Below are 18815 nucleotides of genomic sequence, written 5' to 3' on the forward strand. Positions count from 1 at the left end.
GGCCTACTCTTTTATATTACATAAGACTTAAGAGGTTTGTTATCATCTTTTTGTCAAAGTTGTGAGAAATTTGCGAAACAAGATGAGTGCGATGTTAACAGAGTCTCTCTGTCAGAGAGAAGCCGGTATGCAAATGGTAACTAAATTTATATTATGACTGTGTCTGTTGTGTGGGCTTCTCACGAGCTCACTCTGCCTTTTACCATTGGTTGTGCCGAAGTGACGCGTATCTTTCCTTTATAGGCCTAACATTAAAGGGATTGTACGGTTCTGGTTGGGTGAGGATTTAGCTTTTAACGTTTTGCGAGATATTCAGAAATCACTCTAGATTTCTATGAGATGTCAAAGAGCATGCAATTCTAAGGGGTATCAAAAGTATATTAACTGATGAAAATCGGTTTTGAAATGGCTGAGATATCCAAAACCAAGGTGAAACAAAAGATCCTAATAAAAGGCGTGGCCTGTCGCCTTTTATTATTATCACTTTTTTTGGATATCTCAGCCATTTGAAAACCAATATTCATCAAATAAACGTTGAATCCTTCTTAAAATTGCATGCTCTTTCATAGATTTCATAAGAGGTTTCTCATTATCTCACTTTGGAACGTTATAAACCTGAATCCCTACCTCAATCATTACTGTACAGTCCCTTTAAAGGAAAAATCAGGAAAATAAGACCATTCGGAAAAGGGAAGAGTTATTTTTCAGCTTCCGTTGAAACAAATCAATTCTATTGGTTCAAATAGAGGGATGCTTCCAGTGTACGTCATGCGAATGGATATCATTTCTGCATTTTTACATAAAGCAGAATGGTAGGTATAGGGGCACCTATGAGTAATGGCTTCTTCAACATATAGGAAAGAACGTTTATACAATTGGTTATGTGAAAAGATTTTGCATAGAAGCTCGCCAAGCATCAATTTCTTTCTGAAGATCTGACACATTTTTTTTTTTAGATATTACAAGCATCACAGTTTGACCATAATGGGCCGAATGCTTCAAGCAAAAGCACAAGCTCGTCTAGCAAAAGGTCTAGCTCAAGCAATTGCTTAAATCCATAAATGCATAACCTTTTGCTTATGCTAACACCTTTTGCTTGTCCCGCACAAGCAATTGCTTGCGTTTTCAACAAAAGGGACTTCACGCCTGTGCGAACACAAGAACAAAGGCGAGTGTGACAGCATGTATTTGAAAGGGCATGTGTGTGTGGAAACATTTCCTGACATAGCAGAAGAGACAAGCAGACACATACACACACATCTACACACACATACGTATTACTGGCTGATTCTCATCACTGCTGTCAGCAGCTTATAGTCCATGGGCCAGGCCAGATATTGGTACCATCTGAGGTGGCAATACCTTTTTGGTGTCATTTTGTTTGTCGGCCATAGATATGCTTATCAAGCTATGATAGCATTTCCAAATGAGTAGCTTAGTCATAGTAAATGAATTTTAAACCAATTTGGTTTCGTTGTTATATCCCTGTACTTCTGAATGGAGACCAACCGCTATACAAAGAAGAGCACTGTCTTCTGTATGTTCACAGGTGTTCTGTTGTAAACGCGGTGCGCTTAGTCTTTATTCAAGGCAGCGAAGGGAATATCCAAGGGTTATGATGTCCACAGCGCTTAGTCTAATATTCAAGACGGCGAAGGGAATATCCAAAGCTTATGATACAGTGTATATCCCTTTATCTAAAAACAACAACAACAACAAAGCAATTTCTCGTGAATTTTAGCGTCTTTTTCAATTATTTGTCATTTTCCGGTGAAAACGCTACGTTGAAAACGCTAATACCACGCCAATGTCGCTTTATTTCCATCCAACAATGAAAGATTATGCAAAAACAATGTACCGGTACACTACTATACATTATAATTAATAATGTTGTAAATGAACAGAGTGATTTTTGTTTAAAACTGATGTATTTGTTGAGAGGGTGGTATAAAAACAGTATAGATAATCCCTTTTATTAGGAACTTTAGATATGGTAACGGTACATTGTTCTAGATAGAGACTAAGCGCACCGCGTGACAGTTGTGGACATCATAATCCTTTGGATATTCCCTTCGCTGCCTTGAATAAAGACTAAGCGCACCGCGTTTACAACAGTCATGTGGACATACAGAAGGCAGTGCTCGTTTTGTATAGCGGTTAGTTTCGATTCAGAAGTATAGGGATATAAAAACGAGACCAAATTGGTTAAAAATTCATTTATTATGACTAAGCTACTCATTTGGAAATGCTATCATAGCTTGATAAGCGTATCTATGTCCGACAAACAAAATGACACCAAAAAGGTTTTGCCACCTCGGGTGGTACCAACAACCCATTTTTCGGCTCTTGGCCCATGGACTATTATAGTAGCCCGGATCTGCCAGATCGCATGCGGAGAGAGGTCTCCTTGCTCTCTACCGAAGTCAGACATCCTACCTGATTTTCATCACATTTTGCGTGCTAACCACTGGACATTCCCGTTGTTGAAATGAAAAAGTGTCTTACACTACTCAGGAGTAATTTCTTGTAGATTTATACCACTCCTTCACAAGTGTGGTCTTTCTTTCATGAATATGAAAATGATTAAAAAAGGGAACATTCCGGTTAAGCAAAAGCTCAAGCTCATTTTACAGAGCTTGGAAAATCGTAAGCAATTGCTAGCAAGAACTAGCAAAAGGTATGTTTTATGCATACGTTTTTAAGCAAATGCTTGGTCTCTAAGCAATTGCTTGAGGGCAGCAAGCAATTGCTTGTGCTTTGTAGCAAAAGCTTCTGCTCGCAAGCAATTGCTTGTTTTTATGCATACGGATTCGAGTAAAAGGCTAGCACAAGCAATTGCTAGCGTTTATACATTCGGCCCAATGATGGCACTCATCTGCTTATAGCACATGATACTGCCAGGAGAGATTTACAAAACAAAGATTCTGATAATTATGCTTGATGCGAATTTAGTGTCCGCTATGACAGTCTGTCACTAATTTTATGTCTGTAATAAATTATTTCAAGTGATTTCGAGATATACGTGTTCCTTCTGTAATAAACCATCAATACACAGTCATTACCATTGTCCTTTTAAAGCTTTTTAGAATAAGATTTACTCCTTTTGCCGTCTGTGCATTAGTAGTGTCTGTCTATTCTTTGGTGTGTTGCGTGTGCTTAGAGCGGGACCACAAATTTAGCGCTTCCGAACTACTATAACTTGTTGTCAAAGAGATTTTTCTCCTCCCCACCACCCACTACTGGGGAAAATCTCTTTGCTTGTAGTAAAGTCAAATGCTGCCCTCTACTGATAGCATATTGGCAATCACCATGACAATGATTATAGTCACGTGACTGTCCACCATCTTTTCAGTGTGTACTGCGGATACGATAACACACACAGGCGTCGAGCAATGTACTGTAGCAATCTACTTGGTATTGTACAGGTTCTATTAGTGCACAATGTATGCACGCAAAATGGAAGGGAACTACATTGTAGGGGGGAGCGGTATACTTGCACCTGACCAGGCAGATACTTTGTTTTTCGATATGATCACCTCAAGTAAGTTACAATTATATATTTTCAGCATATCCAAATGTGTAGCAAACGTTTCAATTCAAGTTTCAACATTCATTTTGTCAAAGTTGTGAGAAATTTGCGAAACAAGTTGAGTGCGATGTTGACAGTCTCTCTGTCAGAGAGAAGCCGGTGTGCAAATAGTAACTATTTATTGGTGACTGTGTCTGTTGTGTGAGCTTCTCATCTCACGAGCTCACTCTGCCCTTTGTATAGAAATCTAGATCTATATATGAGATGTCAAAGTCAAAGTCAAAAGAGCATGCAATTCTACAGGGGTATCAAAAGTTTATTTGATGAAAATCGGTTTTGAAATGGCTGAGATATCCAAAAACAATGTGAAACAAAGAGATCCTAACAAAGTTAATAAAAGGCGTGGCCTGTCGCCTTTTATTATTATCACTTTTTTTGGATTCAGCCATTTGAAAACCAATTTTCATCAAATAAATGTCGAATCCTTCTTAAACAAGTTAAAGTAAAAATTACAGGCCTAGGTAGACAAGTGAGGTCTAGGCCTACCACTTTTACCAGTGCAGTAGACCTAGGCAACCTATGGTTCTACCACTTATTTTACCAGTAGACCTACCACTTATTTTACCAGCAGTAGGAACAATGTTAGATCTAAGTTACAGTTATTTTTAGGCCTAACGCTACAGTAGGCCCAATGCTTTAAAAATGTTCCCCTTTTGTTGACATTGTGTGTCACTTGAGCATGGCTTAATAATAATAAATAAAAAGGTCATTAACAAGAGAAGATTTGGGAATCTGTTGACAGTGTTGTGCTGGACCTCACTTTCCTGTATTGTTGCATTTTGAGCTGGACTTCACATATTTTTAATTTTTATATCAATTTTTCCTGATGCGTAACGTCAATTACCATTAAGTCGCCACTACCTAAAAAAGTCGCTAGACTAGGTTACATCGCATGTAACGCATGCCGCAATCGGAAATCAGCCGGGGCGACAGATTTTCATTGGTCTCAAAAGACATTCCTTATTCACCTTTTTCCTCCATAAAAACACAAATAATTATAATCCAAATTATTTCACCATATCCAGTGTAACAGGTGACAAAACCATTTTCAAATGCGAGAATGTTTTTGATTTCGAATGGATTTCAGGTGGCAGATTAACAATTAAAGCTTTTCAAACGCTGTGTGATACACATTGGGCCGGATGCATCAAAATGCTAGCAATTGCTTGTGCTAGCCTTTTACAATGTACTTGAATCCGTATGCGTAAAAACAAGCAATTGCTTGCGAGCGAAAGCTTTTGCTAGCAAGCACAAGCAATTGCTTGCTGCCCGCAAGCAATTGCTTAGAGACCAAGCATTTGCTTAAAAACGTATGCATAAAACATACCTTTTGCTAGTTCTTGCTAGCAATTGCTTACGATTTTCCAAGCTCTGTAAAATGAGCTTGAGCTTTTGCTTAACTGGGACGTTCCCTTTTAAGTATCATTTTCATATTCATAAAAGAAAGACCACACTTGTGCAGGAGTGGTATAAATCTACAAGAAATTACTCCTAAGTGGTGTAAAAAACTTTTTCGTTTCAACAACGGGAATGTCCAGTGGTTAGCACGCAAAATGTGATGAAAAACAGGTAGGATGTCTGACTTCGTTGAGAGCAAGGAAACCTCTCTCCACGTGCGATCTGGCAGATCCGGGCTACTACTGTATAAGCAGTGATGGGAATCAGCCATTGATGCGTGTGTATGTATACATGTAGATGTGTGGGTGCGTCTGTGTGTGCATTTATGAGTGTCATTTCAGAGCTCTTCTGCTATGTCAGGAAATGTTTTCGCAAACACACGCCCTTTCAAATGCATGCTGTCACACTCGCCTTTGTTCTTGTGTTCGCACAGGCGTGACGTCCCTTTTGTTGAAAACACAAGTAGTTGCTTCTGCGGGACAAGTAAAAGGTATAAGCACAAGCAAAAGGTTACAAATGCATAATGGATTTAAGCAATTGCTTGAGCTAGCCCTTTTGCTAGACAACTTGTGCTTTTGCTTGAAGCAATTGCTTACAAGCAATTGCTTGTTTTATGCATTCGGCCCAATGCATCCTACATTTGAAGTGTGTGTAGACCTACACATGCGCTAAATACTTGTAACTGACGTATATCTGTGTACGTGGGGCGCTATGGGCGGCGAACTAATTCAGTGCCTATTGCTAGTTCGCCAACCCAGGAGTGCATAGGAAATACACGCAAGTGGTTACTACGTACATTGTATATGGTAATTTATGTTACAACTTACAGCGCACACAACAGATAAGGGATGGTCTTGGTCTGCGTACACGTAAACAAATGCAATCATTGACAGCCGAATCACAGACCATGTCGCAGATCGGATTAATATTCTACAGATGTGTAAATGGTTGCTATCGGCAAGCTTAATTATGCTATTTGTGGGGCGATTTGCGCGCGCCATGATTGGCTGCCGGTAAACTGTAATTTCCCCCTCATCTATTCTTGAACCTAATATTTTTTGCATGGCATCCTACATACAAATTGCAATGTAGGCCATGCGCCGTACTGAGGGCTGAACTAGAAATTTTCCAAAAATCCATTTCTAATGTTGTAGAACAATAGGTATCAAACTTCAAATTCTCTTTGCAATGTGAAATGACCTATTATTGATGTATAGCTTTATGTTGTTTTAATTGTGTATTTCTTCTCAGGTCTGAAAGATTGGCATCAAAGGTTGTGAGAAGTGCAGTCCCACAGGCACTGTCACAGACGTCTGCTCTGGTTTCCCAGTGACTCTGACTGAGCCCCCCACCCCAAAAAAAAAAGGAAATAAGATGAAGTACAATAAATAATTAAATTAATCCGTTAATATCACGATTATTACTAGTAACTTATGAAGCAAGGCATCAACATCTAATTTCTCATGAGCTACAGATGTGTAAGAAAAACAAAACAAAAGACAGCAACGCATGCTTTTTTGAGGTAATAATCTTTTTCAGCTAGGGCTAAACTCACATTCTTTACCTGCCACAACAACTACACAATCCTTTTAAATTGGACAAATTTGCCACTTTCAAGACGATACCAAATACCACAAGAGGGCGTCTGCGCAAAGTGAGGGAGTCTGTCACCAAACTACGGCAGCTCGGCAACAGTTCTGAGAGAAAGGTATGTTCAAGATTGGTATTAGACTATAGTTAAGTGGTCATCAACTTTGCATGTTACTTTCTGAGGTTAATTTAATGAAATTTTAAACTGAAGAGATTAATGATAGTGTTTTGTCCATTCTGAGCAATTTCATAAAAGTATAGTGCAGAGGTTCAGTGGGCTTCACTTACGAGGAGATGTTGACGAAATGTGATACTCCAGTTGACAACCAATAGGCAGAAAGAAATGTGATGCTCTATAGTTTTACAGTAAAGTTTGCAGAAGATAAGAATGACACGTTCTGGATTCATTAATTAAATGCTTGAATTTCTAAAATCACAAGTACAGTGTAATCATCAGTTGTTCCAGGCAGCATGTTTGCCATTATGAGCTTGTAAGGGTTAGGTTCATTATAGTAATTAAGCTGTAACTAGAGATTTGATATTAATGCTTTAATATTTGGTTTGTTGGGTCCTGGTTATGCCTTGTAACTGCATTGTAAGTTTGGTCCTGGTTATAAGTTTTGAGAAGTGCATAAACTGTGCTATGACTGACATTAAAATGTGTTTTCGTTACAGGCGCTGCCTGGAGGTAACAAATGTGGACCACAAAAGACAGAAGACCCCTCCTCGGATCCTGAGGATGAAAACATGTCTCTCCGGGTGCGCCCCTCCCCCGTCACACACCAGCATGGGCGCACCACCACTACCACCGCCACCAAGGCCAGTATGATGCCCCATCCACCTGATAGCTACCACAGTAGCACTTACCGACGCCGCATTACCCCACAAGCCACCCAGCATGCCTTGGGATCGACCTATTCCAAGCCAAGGGGCTACTACTCAAGCGGGCTGGGCTCGCCATCGACGACATCGCGCGACGCCTTCCGTACGCATCGCCCCGACATCACTCGACGTAACACAGGTCCGCTTGTAGCGAAGTATGAGCCAAAACACTACAGCGAGGACACGTCTACAAAGCTCTACAGTACTAAGTATGCCTCCCAGAACCGACTATCAGAACGAACCAGTGGGACCATCTCGTCACTTGCCAATGACATGCTACGATTGCCTTACATGGACGACGCGTCATCGTCATCCTCAAGGACATACAAGAATTCAAACTTTGGAACCGTGACGGAAAATCTCTACAAATCCTCCATCGAGGATTTGAATGCACCCCGTCCCAGGGACAGTTGTGAAAGTCGGACTTCATCAGCCAATGGGACGGCGGAGGCAAGGGATGCCTACAGGAGAGAATCAATGACTAGACCCATTAATGGGCATTCCAGCTATTCTACCCTCAAACGGACTCCAAGTATTGTAAAACTGAGCCAGAGGAGATCAAGTTTTAATGACTTTACCTCGAGAAGCACAGCAGCAGAGGTAAGATGAATGATACAATTCTTGCCAGCTAAGGTTGTTTATATTCATCACATACAGCAATGTAGTTTGAGAATTCATATTTGACAGAAAGCTGTCATTGGATTGCCTCCTGTATAGTCCAGTTTTGTCTTTTTTGTAAAGATTATATCAAAGATCACTTTGGTGACAGTAATATGTGCATAGGGAGTCAATCTTAATTATTATGCAGTATGATGTGTAAACGTCATTCAAATGATAAGAAACATATTTATAGCAATTGTAGCGTGGAATATATAATGGTAGTATTGATGGATGAGTCTATGATTGCTACTGGTACGTTACCATTGAATACAATAACTCTGTAAGCAGACATGGTCTTAAGTTTGGGCTAAACTTTAAAAAAACAAAGCAATCCTCCAATATTTTACATTTATGGAAACAACTCCAGTTTGTTTGTTTATTTGTTTGTATACTTATACGAGAAGTTTATACATAAACCAAGTAAATGTTTGCATGTCTCTTTTTTTTTTTTCCAGTACGGACTTGGAGCTACTCAAGGGCCTGGCAAAAGAGGGCTGTCAAACATAGGAAATACAGTAAGAAACCTTTTAATGTTTTTATTAATTATGGATAAATAGATTTTCTTCTAACTTACTTCCTTCCATTATTCTACTTCTATTTTACCATTAGATATCATCAGCATCATTCAAATTTAGACTTAAAACGCATGTCTTCATTAAAGTGTTCACTATTGTTTGAACTTATCAGGAACTCTTTCTGTTTAGACAAAAGAAAAACATGCGATATAGATTCTGCACTTTATAAATTGATATTATTATCATGATTTTTGCTATAATTACTCGTATGGCACAATATACCTGATTGATACTGTTTGCTTACTATTGCCAGTCATTGATCCTCCATTCAATGTCCTACATAAGGCCTGGAGTGTTTTGACCTCTCACGAAAACTATGAACGATTTTAAGCAGCTGCATGTTCAAGTTTGGAATACATGTAGCAGTATATTCACCTTCCAACTCTACGATCAGATTGAACACAAAAGTATTTGTTTACAAATACGTACCAGGTAATGTTTTCAGTAAGGGCGATAATCTTCTGTAAACATTATAATTGCTCGGCCATTACACACAACAATAATATGATGTGAAGGATACAGGCTTGACATCTTTTTGTCTGACTGATTCATTTCAAGAACTGGAAACATAGTGAAGATTTTGTATACATGCAAATCATTTGGTTATTTCTGAGGTGATCGCATCATCAACCTTATTTGCATGTGGGCAATGGTATTATTGTGCTGTTTAAGCAAGTAACAATTCAAAGTTCCTTCTATTCTTTAAACAGTGTCTAATTTTATCAAAATTCTACCATTCTTGCCGTCTTAAATGTTACTCAGTGAATCTACTAGTCAACAAGCACACAATGTTCAAGAAATGCATTTCAACCTGTTGAAGACTAGTCCCAAGTATACTCGTGCAGATGTTTGTGGGAAACATGTAATGGCAAAATCAGCTTGTCTTCGATAGGTTTTGGAATCTGCTATAGGTTTTGGACTGCCAGTATACAGTAGGGTTTGGGTCCTGTAGCATAGAGAGGTTTGTTGTATTGGAAGTCACAAGAATAGCAGATTCCAAAAAAACAGTTGAAATACTGTAAAAGTGGAAATTTTCACAGTGTTGAAATTTTCACGCATTTTGCGCCATCAGAAACCAGCGCGAAAATAAAAGCAAACAAGCTTTTTTGCTTGCCATATAATTATGCCCATACCTACTGCTTTGGTTCCGCAGAATTGAAAACATGCAAAACTCTTCTTACTGGGCCATGTGTGAAAAATTAGTTGCGCGAAAATACCCACCTTTTACAGTACTGGCTGCTGTTGAGTAGTCAGCAGTTTCTACCATAGAAAGTGCAGTGACAGTAGTTTACATTGATACAATCATGAAATTCTTGATGACATACTTGCCTATGATTTCATTCTCTGCAGTGCTACATGAACACTGTGGTCCAGTGTCTGTCTTCCATCCCGGACCTGTCCAAGTACTGCCTTCACATGGACAGCCTAATGAGGGGGCACGTCAATTCTAACAGCTACCACTCTGGCAAGCTCTTCCAAGGTGGGTTAGCTGCCCCATATAGTCTTAGGAAGGACTACAGACACAGTAAATTTGTGATTAATGTTTGAAAGCTTACAGGGATATACAATATTCTTTAGTCATTTAAAATGCAAATCTTTCTGGACATTACTGGACCTCGTATCTCTAAGTCCTGAATTTTCGTGAGATCGAGAAATTTAAGATTCACTTGTGCAACATTTTCACAAAATACCACCAATGTTAATGTCAAATTGGACATTGTGTCTGATTGGGTACATGAGTAGTTGTTGTTTTGAGACTCAATCAGTATTTTTGATGTTCAAAATTGAGTTATAAGATTTTTTACATGTGCCGATTGAGATACAAAGTATAAATACCCTTTAATAGGGACAAAATGGCACATTTGATTGCAGTATGCATTGATAACCAGGGTCCCGTTTCATAACACTTGTTATCAGTAACAACTACCACATTTCTGTGGCAGATTTGCTCTCAGCCTAGATCAGGTGCAAGGATTTCAGTAGCTTCTAGCAACTATCCTTACTTGTTATTGATAACAAATTTTATGAAACGGGACCCAGGACACAACAAATTCTTCAAAGATGCTTACTTAGACATTAAAAAAAGGATGCACACTTTTCCCCATTTGTGGACTGATAAAGGTTGTTTGAGATGTGTTTTATTTGTCATTTTGTTCTTATCCGTACCTACCCCTAAAGTGTTTGCTGAGACCGTCAAAAAGCTGTGGGACGCTGAATCTCGTGACAGCCACTACACTCCCTATAACCTCAAGCGTCAAATTGGCAATATGCTCAGCCACGAGTTCCGTGGATATGGGTGAGTCTATGGTCATGCATGCTGTAAGATTGTGGAAGTTTTTGCGCTTGTAATTTTTCGCGCAGGTTTTGGGAAGAAGAATTTTGTGTGTTTTTTAAGTCCATGTATGGAAACAAAACATTAAATATGGTTGTAACATACAAAAAGCAAAATATGTGCATGTTTTTATTTTCTCACTAGTTTCTGGCTGCATAAAATGCACATTGATTTCTACTCCATGAAAATATCCACTATCTCCTTTATACAAAATTCCAGGCCCTTCCAGGAAAAGGCAAAGAGAAATTATACAGATAATGTTAACAGTAAGTGCATAATAGGAGTTTTGTACTTGGGTAGGATTTGAATAACTACTTCATATGAATATTGTGAAAAAGATTTGTGTGTTAGTTAGGTGCTCTGGTAAATCGGGTACAATCTGCTCCCACCACAGCTCTTTGCAGATAAGCAGAGAGTGCTAGTCTAGTACAACAGACCCATGTGATAGATTTATCAGAGCTGCCAAGTCTCCCTGATTCTGCAGGAGACACCCTGAAAACTGAAATTCCTTGTCAGAAGTGACATTAGATTTTGAAAAGTCTCCCTGGTTTGGGTATTTATTTTTTGCTGAGTGAGATACATACGTGTAACACATCAGTACCTTTCTGAGTGCTCTTAGTAATTTCTCCAATTTTGATGAGTGTAATGTTTCCACCACTGACATGTGTGAAAAGTGAATAATAACCATTGAATGCCAGTGGGATCAAATGCAGTTGATTCGATGTCCAGAGCCATTATGAGCATAGCCATGCCGAGTCAGAGGAGTTTATTTCAGTTCGCCCACATTTGTCCATGAATTGATACTAATCAAATGTACATTTGTACCTAACAAATCTTTCCATTTAAATGCAGTGGATTTGGAGAAAGTTTGGGAGGCAACTCTTCCTATCACGAAGTCCTAGGGACTGGCAGTCTTCTTTCGCTATGTGAAATTGCTATAGCCAAACAGATACAGTTGAACCTCTCTTATCCGGCCTCCCTTTATCCGGATCTCTCTATTATACGGACGCAATCTCGCCGTGATTTTTTTTTGAATAATTACGGGAGGAAAGGGGGATTCCCAACTCCTTGACAACTCCTACCCAAACACACATGAATTACATATTACTTCCAACATGATTAACATACATTACATCAAATTTCCTTCCAAATTGCTTACCTCCAGACATTTCAACATCCCCAAACATCCCCAAATGTACCAATGAAAAGGTTGCAGTATACACATTACTACATGTGGTACTACAATGGGCTACATCAGTACATGTGTATGTATATGTACATGAATAAAGCATTGAGTCTCCCGTATCCGGCCAAATCCCTTATCGGGATGAGCCCCAGTCCCGACTTGTCTGGATACGAGAGGTTCAACTGTATTTAAAAGTATGTAAGAGAAAGAGTATGTTCATATGCTCGTTGGACTTGAATTGTAACTTCATTGTAACGAAATCTTGTGATTACCGTATTTGTTATAATGAGAAGGCACTGTATAGGCATGGTGTGCATTATACTGGTGTGTGTAAGGTTGTGTGTGCACATGTGTGTATGTATGTGAGCAACCAAATGTTGTCACAAATGTACACGTAGTGCAAGATCCGTGCTCCTATTCTTTACAAGTGAACACCTCTTCCTTTCCTGTTGCCAGGCAACATGATGCTGCAGAGTTCCTCCTCAGTCTGCTAGCGGAGCTGAGTGAGGACGTCAACCGAGTCAAGAACCCTCCTCGTTTAGGTGCCATGCCAGAAAACCTCAAGTGAGTCTCACAAACCAAGCCATTCTTTTTAGACATCTCACTCAAGACTCAGACTCTACCCCAAGTCTGTATCCATGGTGCTGGGATAGAATTTGTCATGTTACTTTGAACAATGTGTCTTTCCCATAGTTGTGGTTTTAAGATTTCATGAGAAGCCATAGTTTAATTATCTTGACTCTACATCTTGATGATTTTGACCCTCTGCTGCTAAGACAAGCTGAAGTATGTTTTAACTTCAGATGGAAATAAAAGCTCTTGGCAATACTTCATTCCAAGATAGTTTGTAATGTCTTTTACATGGAGGGAGCTTCATTACAAAGCTGCCCACTTTCTTTATCTAATGTCAATAATTTGGGATATTATTACAGTGCTTGATTCACATTCTTTAAGCATCAAACATCATTTACACAAGATATACAGCAATGTTGTCAAATGTCAACTAGATGTCCTCATACGTAATGGTCAAAGGTGCTGGAAGAAAATTCAAGAAAAAAGTCATTGTCTAATGCCAGATTTTTGTGCTGTGTTGCATGTATTGGTCTGGGCTGTCATGACATTCTCATTCCTTCTTTACTCTCCCAGTCCCGCTGCTCTTGCCAACCTGACATGGCGGCGCCAAGAACAGCTCACCCAGTCCATCATATTTGAGCTCTTCAACGGCTTGACCCGCAGCACGCTGCGCTGTTCTACCTGCGACTATGTCTCCGTGACCTTTGAACTCTTCTACGACCTCTCTGTGCCTATACCCTCTGTGAGTATGAGCAAGGCAGACCAACAAAGAATTTCTCAAGACTTCGTATGTCACTGTCTCCATATTTGTATGTCGTTTCATTCATTTTGTTAATGTAATGCCAAGTAGAAAACAGACTTTTCGAAAGTAAGAGTAATAATTCTTCATGTATCTATGTATGTGTGTGAATGTTTGTGTGTAAAGTGTGTGTGATGATTGTGTATTTATGGCCACCTCTCTCTCCTCTGTCTCTCTCTCTCCCTCCCTCACTTAGATGTTCCATGTTGAGCGATGTTTAGTTATACAACTTTGCACCCAGTTTTGATTTGTCTTCTTCTTTGCCAAGAAATATTTTGTGGAAGCCAAAAGAACTTCAAGGTATTCATGTACAGTAACATCCAGATCTGATTCAATTTTAATTGAAATATATTGCTTTGATTGCCACTGTGCAGCGTTCTAGAAACCCCAGCCTTGCTGATGCCTTGGAGCTGTACACCAAACCTGAGACACTGAGCGGAGAAAACCAGTTTGTAAGTTGAAAACCAGTTTGTAAGTTGAAAACCAGTTTGTAAGTTGAAAACCAGTTTGTAAGTTGAAAGCCAGTTTGTAAGTTGAAAACCAGTTTGTAAGTTGAAAACCAGTTTGTAAGTTGAAAACCAGTTTGTAAGTTGAAAACCAGTTTGTAAGTTGAAAACCAGTTTGTAAGTTGAAAACCAGTTTGTAAGTTGAAAACCAGTTTGTAAGTTGAAAACCAGTTTGTAAGTTGAAAACCAGTTTGTAAGTTGAAAACCAGTTTGTAAGTTGAAAACCAGTTCATAAGTTGAAAACCAGTTTGTAAGTTGAAAACCAGTTTGTAAATTGATGAACCATTAATTTTCGTGTGTTCTGAAGGACTCCTTTCCCATCTTTATTTCCTTAACCCTTCTTAAAGGAGTAAATTCATGTTGTCATGAAATATGTGCTCTTAATAAATCTTGAGCAGAATCACAAAAATGTGAAAGAAAAGAAAAAAAAGATCCACCTAGAGGACTGTGTAGGAATCTTGCATAACCAGTGTCCAAAGTCACATTACTCGAACAGCATTGTTTTACTCACCATAGAACATTTTGCTAGATAACTGAGAAAACTTTTTCTAATGTTTGATGATTTTTGCTCTCATATATTTAGTGATATTTTGCCTTTTTTTCATAACCTGTAGTCTTGTGAGATAATGAAGTTTTATGAGGTATGGTAACTTTACTCAGAGATATGTAGTGATTGTTTTTTTTTTTTTAAATGACCTTTATTCAAATGAATACCAAACTGGGTTTAGTTCTTTGATATCTGGTACATGTGTTTTAAAAACACAATGATTTAAACAAGTATTTGTCTCATGATTATTGTCCAACTATGTGCAGTGAAAGGATTGGCAGATAGTATACATGTAGTTATTGAATGATTGCCATGCACACACCATATGAGTCCCAAAGGTTTGATATTTATGACAATGTCCAGTGGTACCCACGTCCTGCCTGAAAATCAAATGTTCTATCAATAAAAGTTTGTGACATATACAAGTACAAATACACTTGTCTTTCTTTTGCTTGGGAGAATTTGAATACTGTACAGTGTATTAGTGATATATTGTCCCACTAGTGTGTAACAACTGTGCAATTTAACTGTCAAAATTGCAGCGATGCGACAAGTGCAAAACGCTTCGATCTGGTACAAAGAAGATGGAGATTGAGAGATGTCCCAAAGTTCTCATCATTCGTAAGTTTCCTTCTCTCATATCAAAATGTGTACTGTAAAAGTGGATATTGTCGTGCGACTGATTTTTCGCGCTTGGCAGTGTAAGAAGAGTTTTGCGTGTTTTTAATTCTGTGAAATCAAGACATTAACTACTGGAACATAAGGCAAGCAAACATATTTGCATGCTTTTATCTCCATGCTAGTTCTGGTTGCGCAAAATGTGTGAAAATTTCAACACTGCGAAAATTTCCACTTTTACAGTACTAGAGGAATGATTATACAGTAGGTATGATTATGAACAAATCCATTTATCTTTTGTGTATGTAATAAAGCATAATGTACAGGTTATAAATGTAGAAATTGGATTTAGAAATAAAATTGATGATGCTGTGATAAAGTCAGATTTATAGTTTAGTGCACTCATGTTACAATGAACACAGTAATATGTATCTAAAGAGTGTGATGGTAAGCAGTTACAGTGTTTGTGCTTTAAAAGGAAATGGAATGTCTTGAATATTCAGAATTGTCTAACTGAAACTGTTTACATTGGTCCCTTAGAGTTTGAAGTATGCCAAAGAGAGTGTGTTGTGAGACTGCTTCTTCTCTTATTAAACATATTGCATGACTCACACTGTAAAATAAAGCCAGCTTTGCTTTATTTTTTTTTTCTACTAGAACTGAAGCGGTTTTCATCGTCACACTCGGGAATGACAAGAAAAGTGGACACCCTGGTGGACTTTCCTCTTCGTGGTCTGGACCTGAGTAAATACATGTCTGAAGATGGTAAGATTCAGATTCAGCCCTGGGGGATGTTTCATCAACGTTTGTCAGCGCTGACAACTTGAATCACCATAGTAACAGTCAGTAACCAGAGCATCTCAGCCAATCAAAACCAAGGATTTTGCTGAAATTGTCAGCGCTGACAAACGTTGATGAAACACCCCCTGTTGTTGTTTGTTGTTGTTTGTTGTTTTAAGAAAAGGAGAGAGGGGAAAATGGAGCCCTGTTCACATCACAAAATTAATTGTCTCAAAATCTTTGATGAAGGGAATATAATCAGTGGGTGTTCCCGTTACAAGGAGAGTGTCAGTATACAAATGATGCCCAGGACAGAGTAGATTAGTGAGAATTGGATGCGCGAGTTTAACTTTGGAACTGTTTAAACCCATGAGCGCAGCCAGTGGGTTTAAGACAGTTCCAAAGTTAAACGAGAGGATCCAATTATCACTGATCCACGAAATAGGCCTGTGCATCATTTGAGTTAAAAAAATGGGCCCATAAATTCATGAAATACAACCATTTTCCCCATCATGTTTCCGGTACACCTACAACACAAAACAAGACTTGAGCCATGTATTCGGATTTTATCGGATGCATGGCTCAGTGTTTTAATGCAAAAAATAGATAAACAGCATTCTCATCTTTTTTAGAGTAAGGTAGATTTAAAAAAAAATAATATAATCATTTCTGTGATGATTCACTTATCATAGGACAAGAAATATTTTGAAGATGTTATAGAAGTTATCACACATGTTTTAGATGTTTTCTTTGTCCTGCAGATTCAATCTCACATATATCAAGGTGATGAAAATGAATATATCAGATTTTGCATTCAAACTTGTCACATGTACTTACACTATCGGTTTGACTGTGTGAACCAACAGAGGTTTTGACTTTTATTTTCCCTCATGTTTCTTCTGCAGCCTCGAGGATCTCGTCTCGCTATGAGCTGCAGGCTGTGTGTAACCATTATGGGGGCACCGCTGGGGGCCACTACATAGCTTACTGTAAACACAACCAGGATAACCAGTGGTACAAGTATGATGATTCTAGGTAAGAAACACTCCATTGGTCAGATGTGAGAAATATCTGGCCTAAATGATGTGCTTTAAATGTAATCTCCTTTAGCAGAACCCTGAGTGGATTTGCAAAGGTGGCAGTAGTAACCTACATGATCATTTTGTGTTGAGATAAAAGTTTGTTACTGTCAATATTTCATCTTTAATGAGCTTTCATGATCATCTTGTGTTAGTTCAATAATTATTGATGACATCTGGTTCATTGTAGGTGTAGCCACCCATGAATCTATGTTGTGCACTCTTTGTGTAGGTCATTGATAGTTAAGTCATCTAATTCAAAGTGACAGGAAAGAAAATGAGAATGTGTTTCATTTTGTTTGTATTTGTTTCACCAATTATTTACATCAAAAAGTCAAATGCACCAATACCATGTAGGCTGTAATGATTCCTAATGTGCATGAAAATTATTTCATGTAAATTGTATGTGTCTTTGATAAAGTTTGTACAAAATTCTGCTGCTTATGTTGTGAATGTATGTACCTCATGGTGCCCTTGGCCCCCTACACCATGCTTTGTGAGGAAAAGATGTTCAGCAAAAACAGTAACATTCTAATATTTATTAAAAATGGTCTACATAAATACTGGTCGGTGTCAGTCACAATGCAATCATTATGACTAGTGATATCATGTTGTATCATATTCCCATCTCCTTTGCAGGGTCTCGCAGCTGAAAGAGTCGAGCATCGTGACGGCCAATGCCTACGTCCTACTCTACATCGCACAGTCCAGATTGTCACATGTAGACTCACACCTTTGATATGTAGTTTACCTTAGAGAAGACACTGATTACTACTGCCCAGTGAAACCGAGATCACATGTGAATTTACAAGGGAGAGCAAGTTGGAAAGTATTCTAGTTACCATCAGTCTCTTTCTCCAAGATCTTGTCTTCATCAGTCCAATTTGTGCTCGGATGTTTTTTGTGCAATGTGTCCATGCCAAGAGGAAGTCATCTTCTCCTGCCTCCTGTGTTGCCATGGAAACAAGCCAAGGAAGGCGGGCAGACATCACACTGGATGGCTGTGAAAGTGGCGTTGCTTGACCCAAAGCCTGATGATCATTACTGCAAGGGAACATCTGTTGTAGGATTGTCCAGTAAACAACATGTGCTCATTATGTAAATAATTTTCATTCGTGCTAGCGGCCTGGATCTGCCTCTCTGTAAAGGACACCTGAATGAGATCGGTCAGTTTATACTGGACATTGAATATGGCCGACACAGGATATGTCCAAACCCATTCTCTTTGTTCAAGTCGAAAAGTCTGACAAACCCAGTAATCAATACACATGTACCGTCAGAGGTGTGTTGTCGTAACATCTGACACGGTACACTGGAGTGCAGGTCAGTGGGAGTGGGCTGAAACACTGTACAATGTGAAAATGTTTCAAATGCCTTTTGCTTCTCAACAGTTTGATAGCTGTGTGGTATTCACCCTAAACAGATCTGATCATATGCTAGGAAGCTGCAGTACAGAATAGCTGTCTGAGCAACTAACTTTTGACTTACTAACTCTTTTTGTTATTTCTTTTTAGATTGGAATAATACTAAGTAATCTCTAAAAAGAATAATTAGAAAATTTGATGGAGAAAAAAAAAGGCTCACTTATGTCCTTGATTTGCTGTGATAATCTAAACTCTTCTGTATATTTCTTTTTGATCGTAGGTTTGTCTGTCGGCCTGAAAGGTGTGTAAGAAGGTGTGCGTAATGAGCTGAACTTTG

General features: G+C 38.7%; 2 protein-coding genes across 2 annotated transcripts in view; both read left to right on the plus strand.

Annotated features, from left to right (window-relative positions):
* Positions 1 to 6320, plus strand: part of LOC139729372 (uncharacterized) — a 21649-nt gene extending 15329 nt beyond the window's left edge. The window contains exon 5 of the mRNA XM_071640302.1: positions 6239 to 6320. Within this exon, the coding sequence (XP_071496403.1) occupies positions 6239 to 6320 (82 nt within the window). The remainder of the gene's footprint in view (positions 1 to 6238) is intronic.
* On the plus strand, positions 6254 to 18089 carry LOC139728821 (ubiquitin carboxyl-terminal hydrolase 2-like). The gene is made up of 12 exons (XM_071639760.1): positions 6254 to 6695; positions 7253 to 8059; positions 8575 to 8634; positions 10045 to 10174; positions 10873 to 10990; positions 12669 to 12776; positions 13359 to 13527; positions 13959 to 14036; positions 15180 to 15258; positions 15913 to 16020; positions 16941 to 17070; positions 17754 to 18089. Exons 2-12 carry the CDS (start codon positions 7325 to 7327, stop codon positions 17851 to 17853), a joined length of 1815 nt encoding a protein of 604 aa, XP_071495861.1. The 5' UTR covers positions 6254 to 6695; positions 7253 to 7324; the 3' UTR covers positions 17854 to 18089.
* The last annotated feature ends 726 nt before the right edge of the window (positions 18090 to 18815 follow it).

This window comes from Diadema antillarum, unplaced genomic scaffold (assembly GCF_040938485.1).
Source record: "Diadema antillarum isolate AM-2024a unplaced genomic scaffold, OU_Dant_1.0 scf00000020, whole genome shotgun sequence".
Lineage (NCBI taxonomy): Eukaryota > Metazoa > Echinodermata > Echinoidea > Diadematoida > Diadematidae > Diadema > Diadema antillarum.

What these genes read in the sequence shown, in the direction of transcription:
- LOC139728821 (XM_071639760.1), top strand. Translation starts at nt 7,325, where the DNA reads ATGTCTCTCCGGGTGCGCCCCTCCCCCGTCACACACCAGCATGGGCGC. An exon ending in TGTCAAACATAGGAAATACA is followed by an intron (nt 8,635 to 10,044) that starts GTAAGAAACCTT and finishes CATTCTCTGCAG; the next exon opens with TGCTACATGAACACTGTGGT. An exon ending in TCTCTGTGCCTATACCCTCT is followed by an intron (nt 13,528 to 13,958) that starts GTGAGTATGAGC and finishes GCCACTGTGCAG; the next exon opens with CGTTCTAGAAACCCCAGCCT.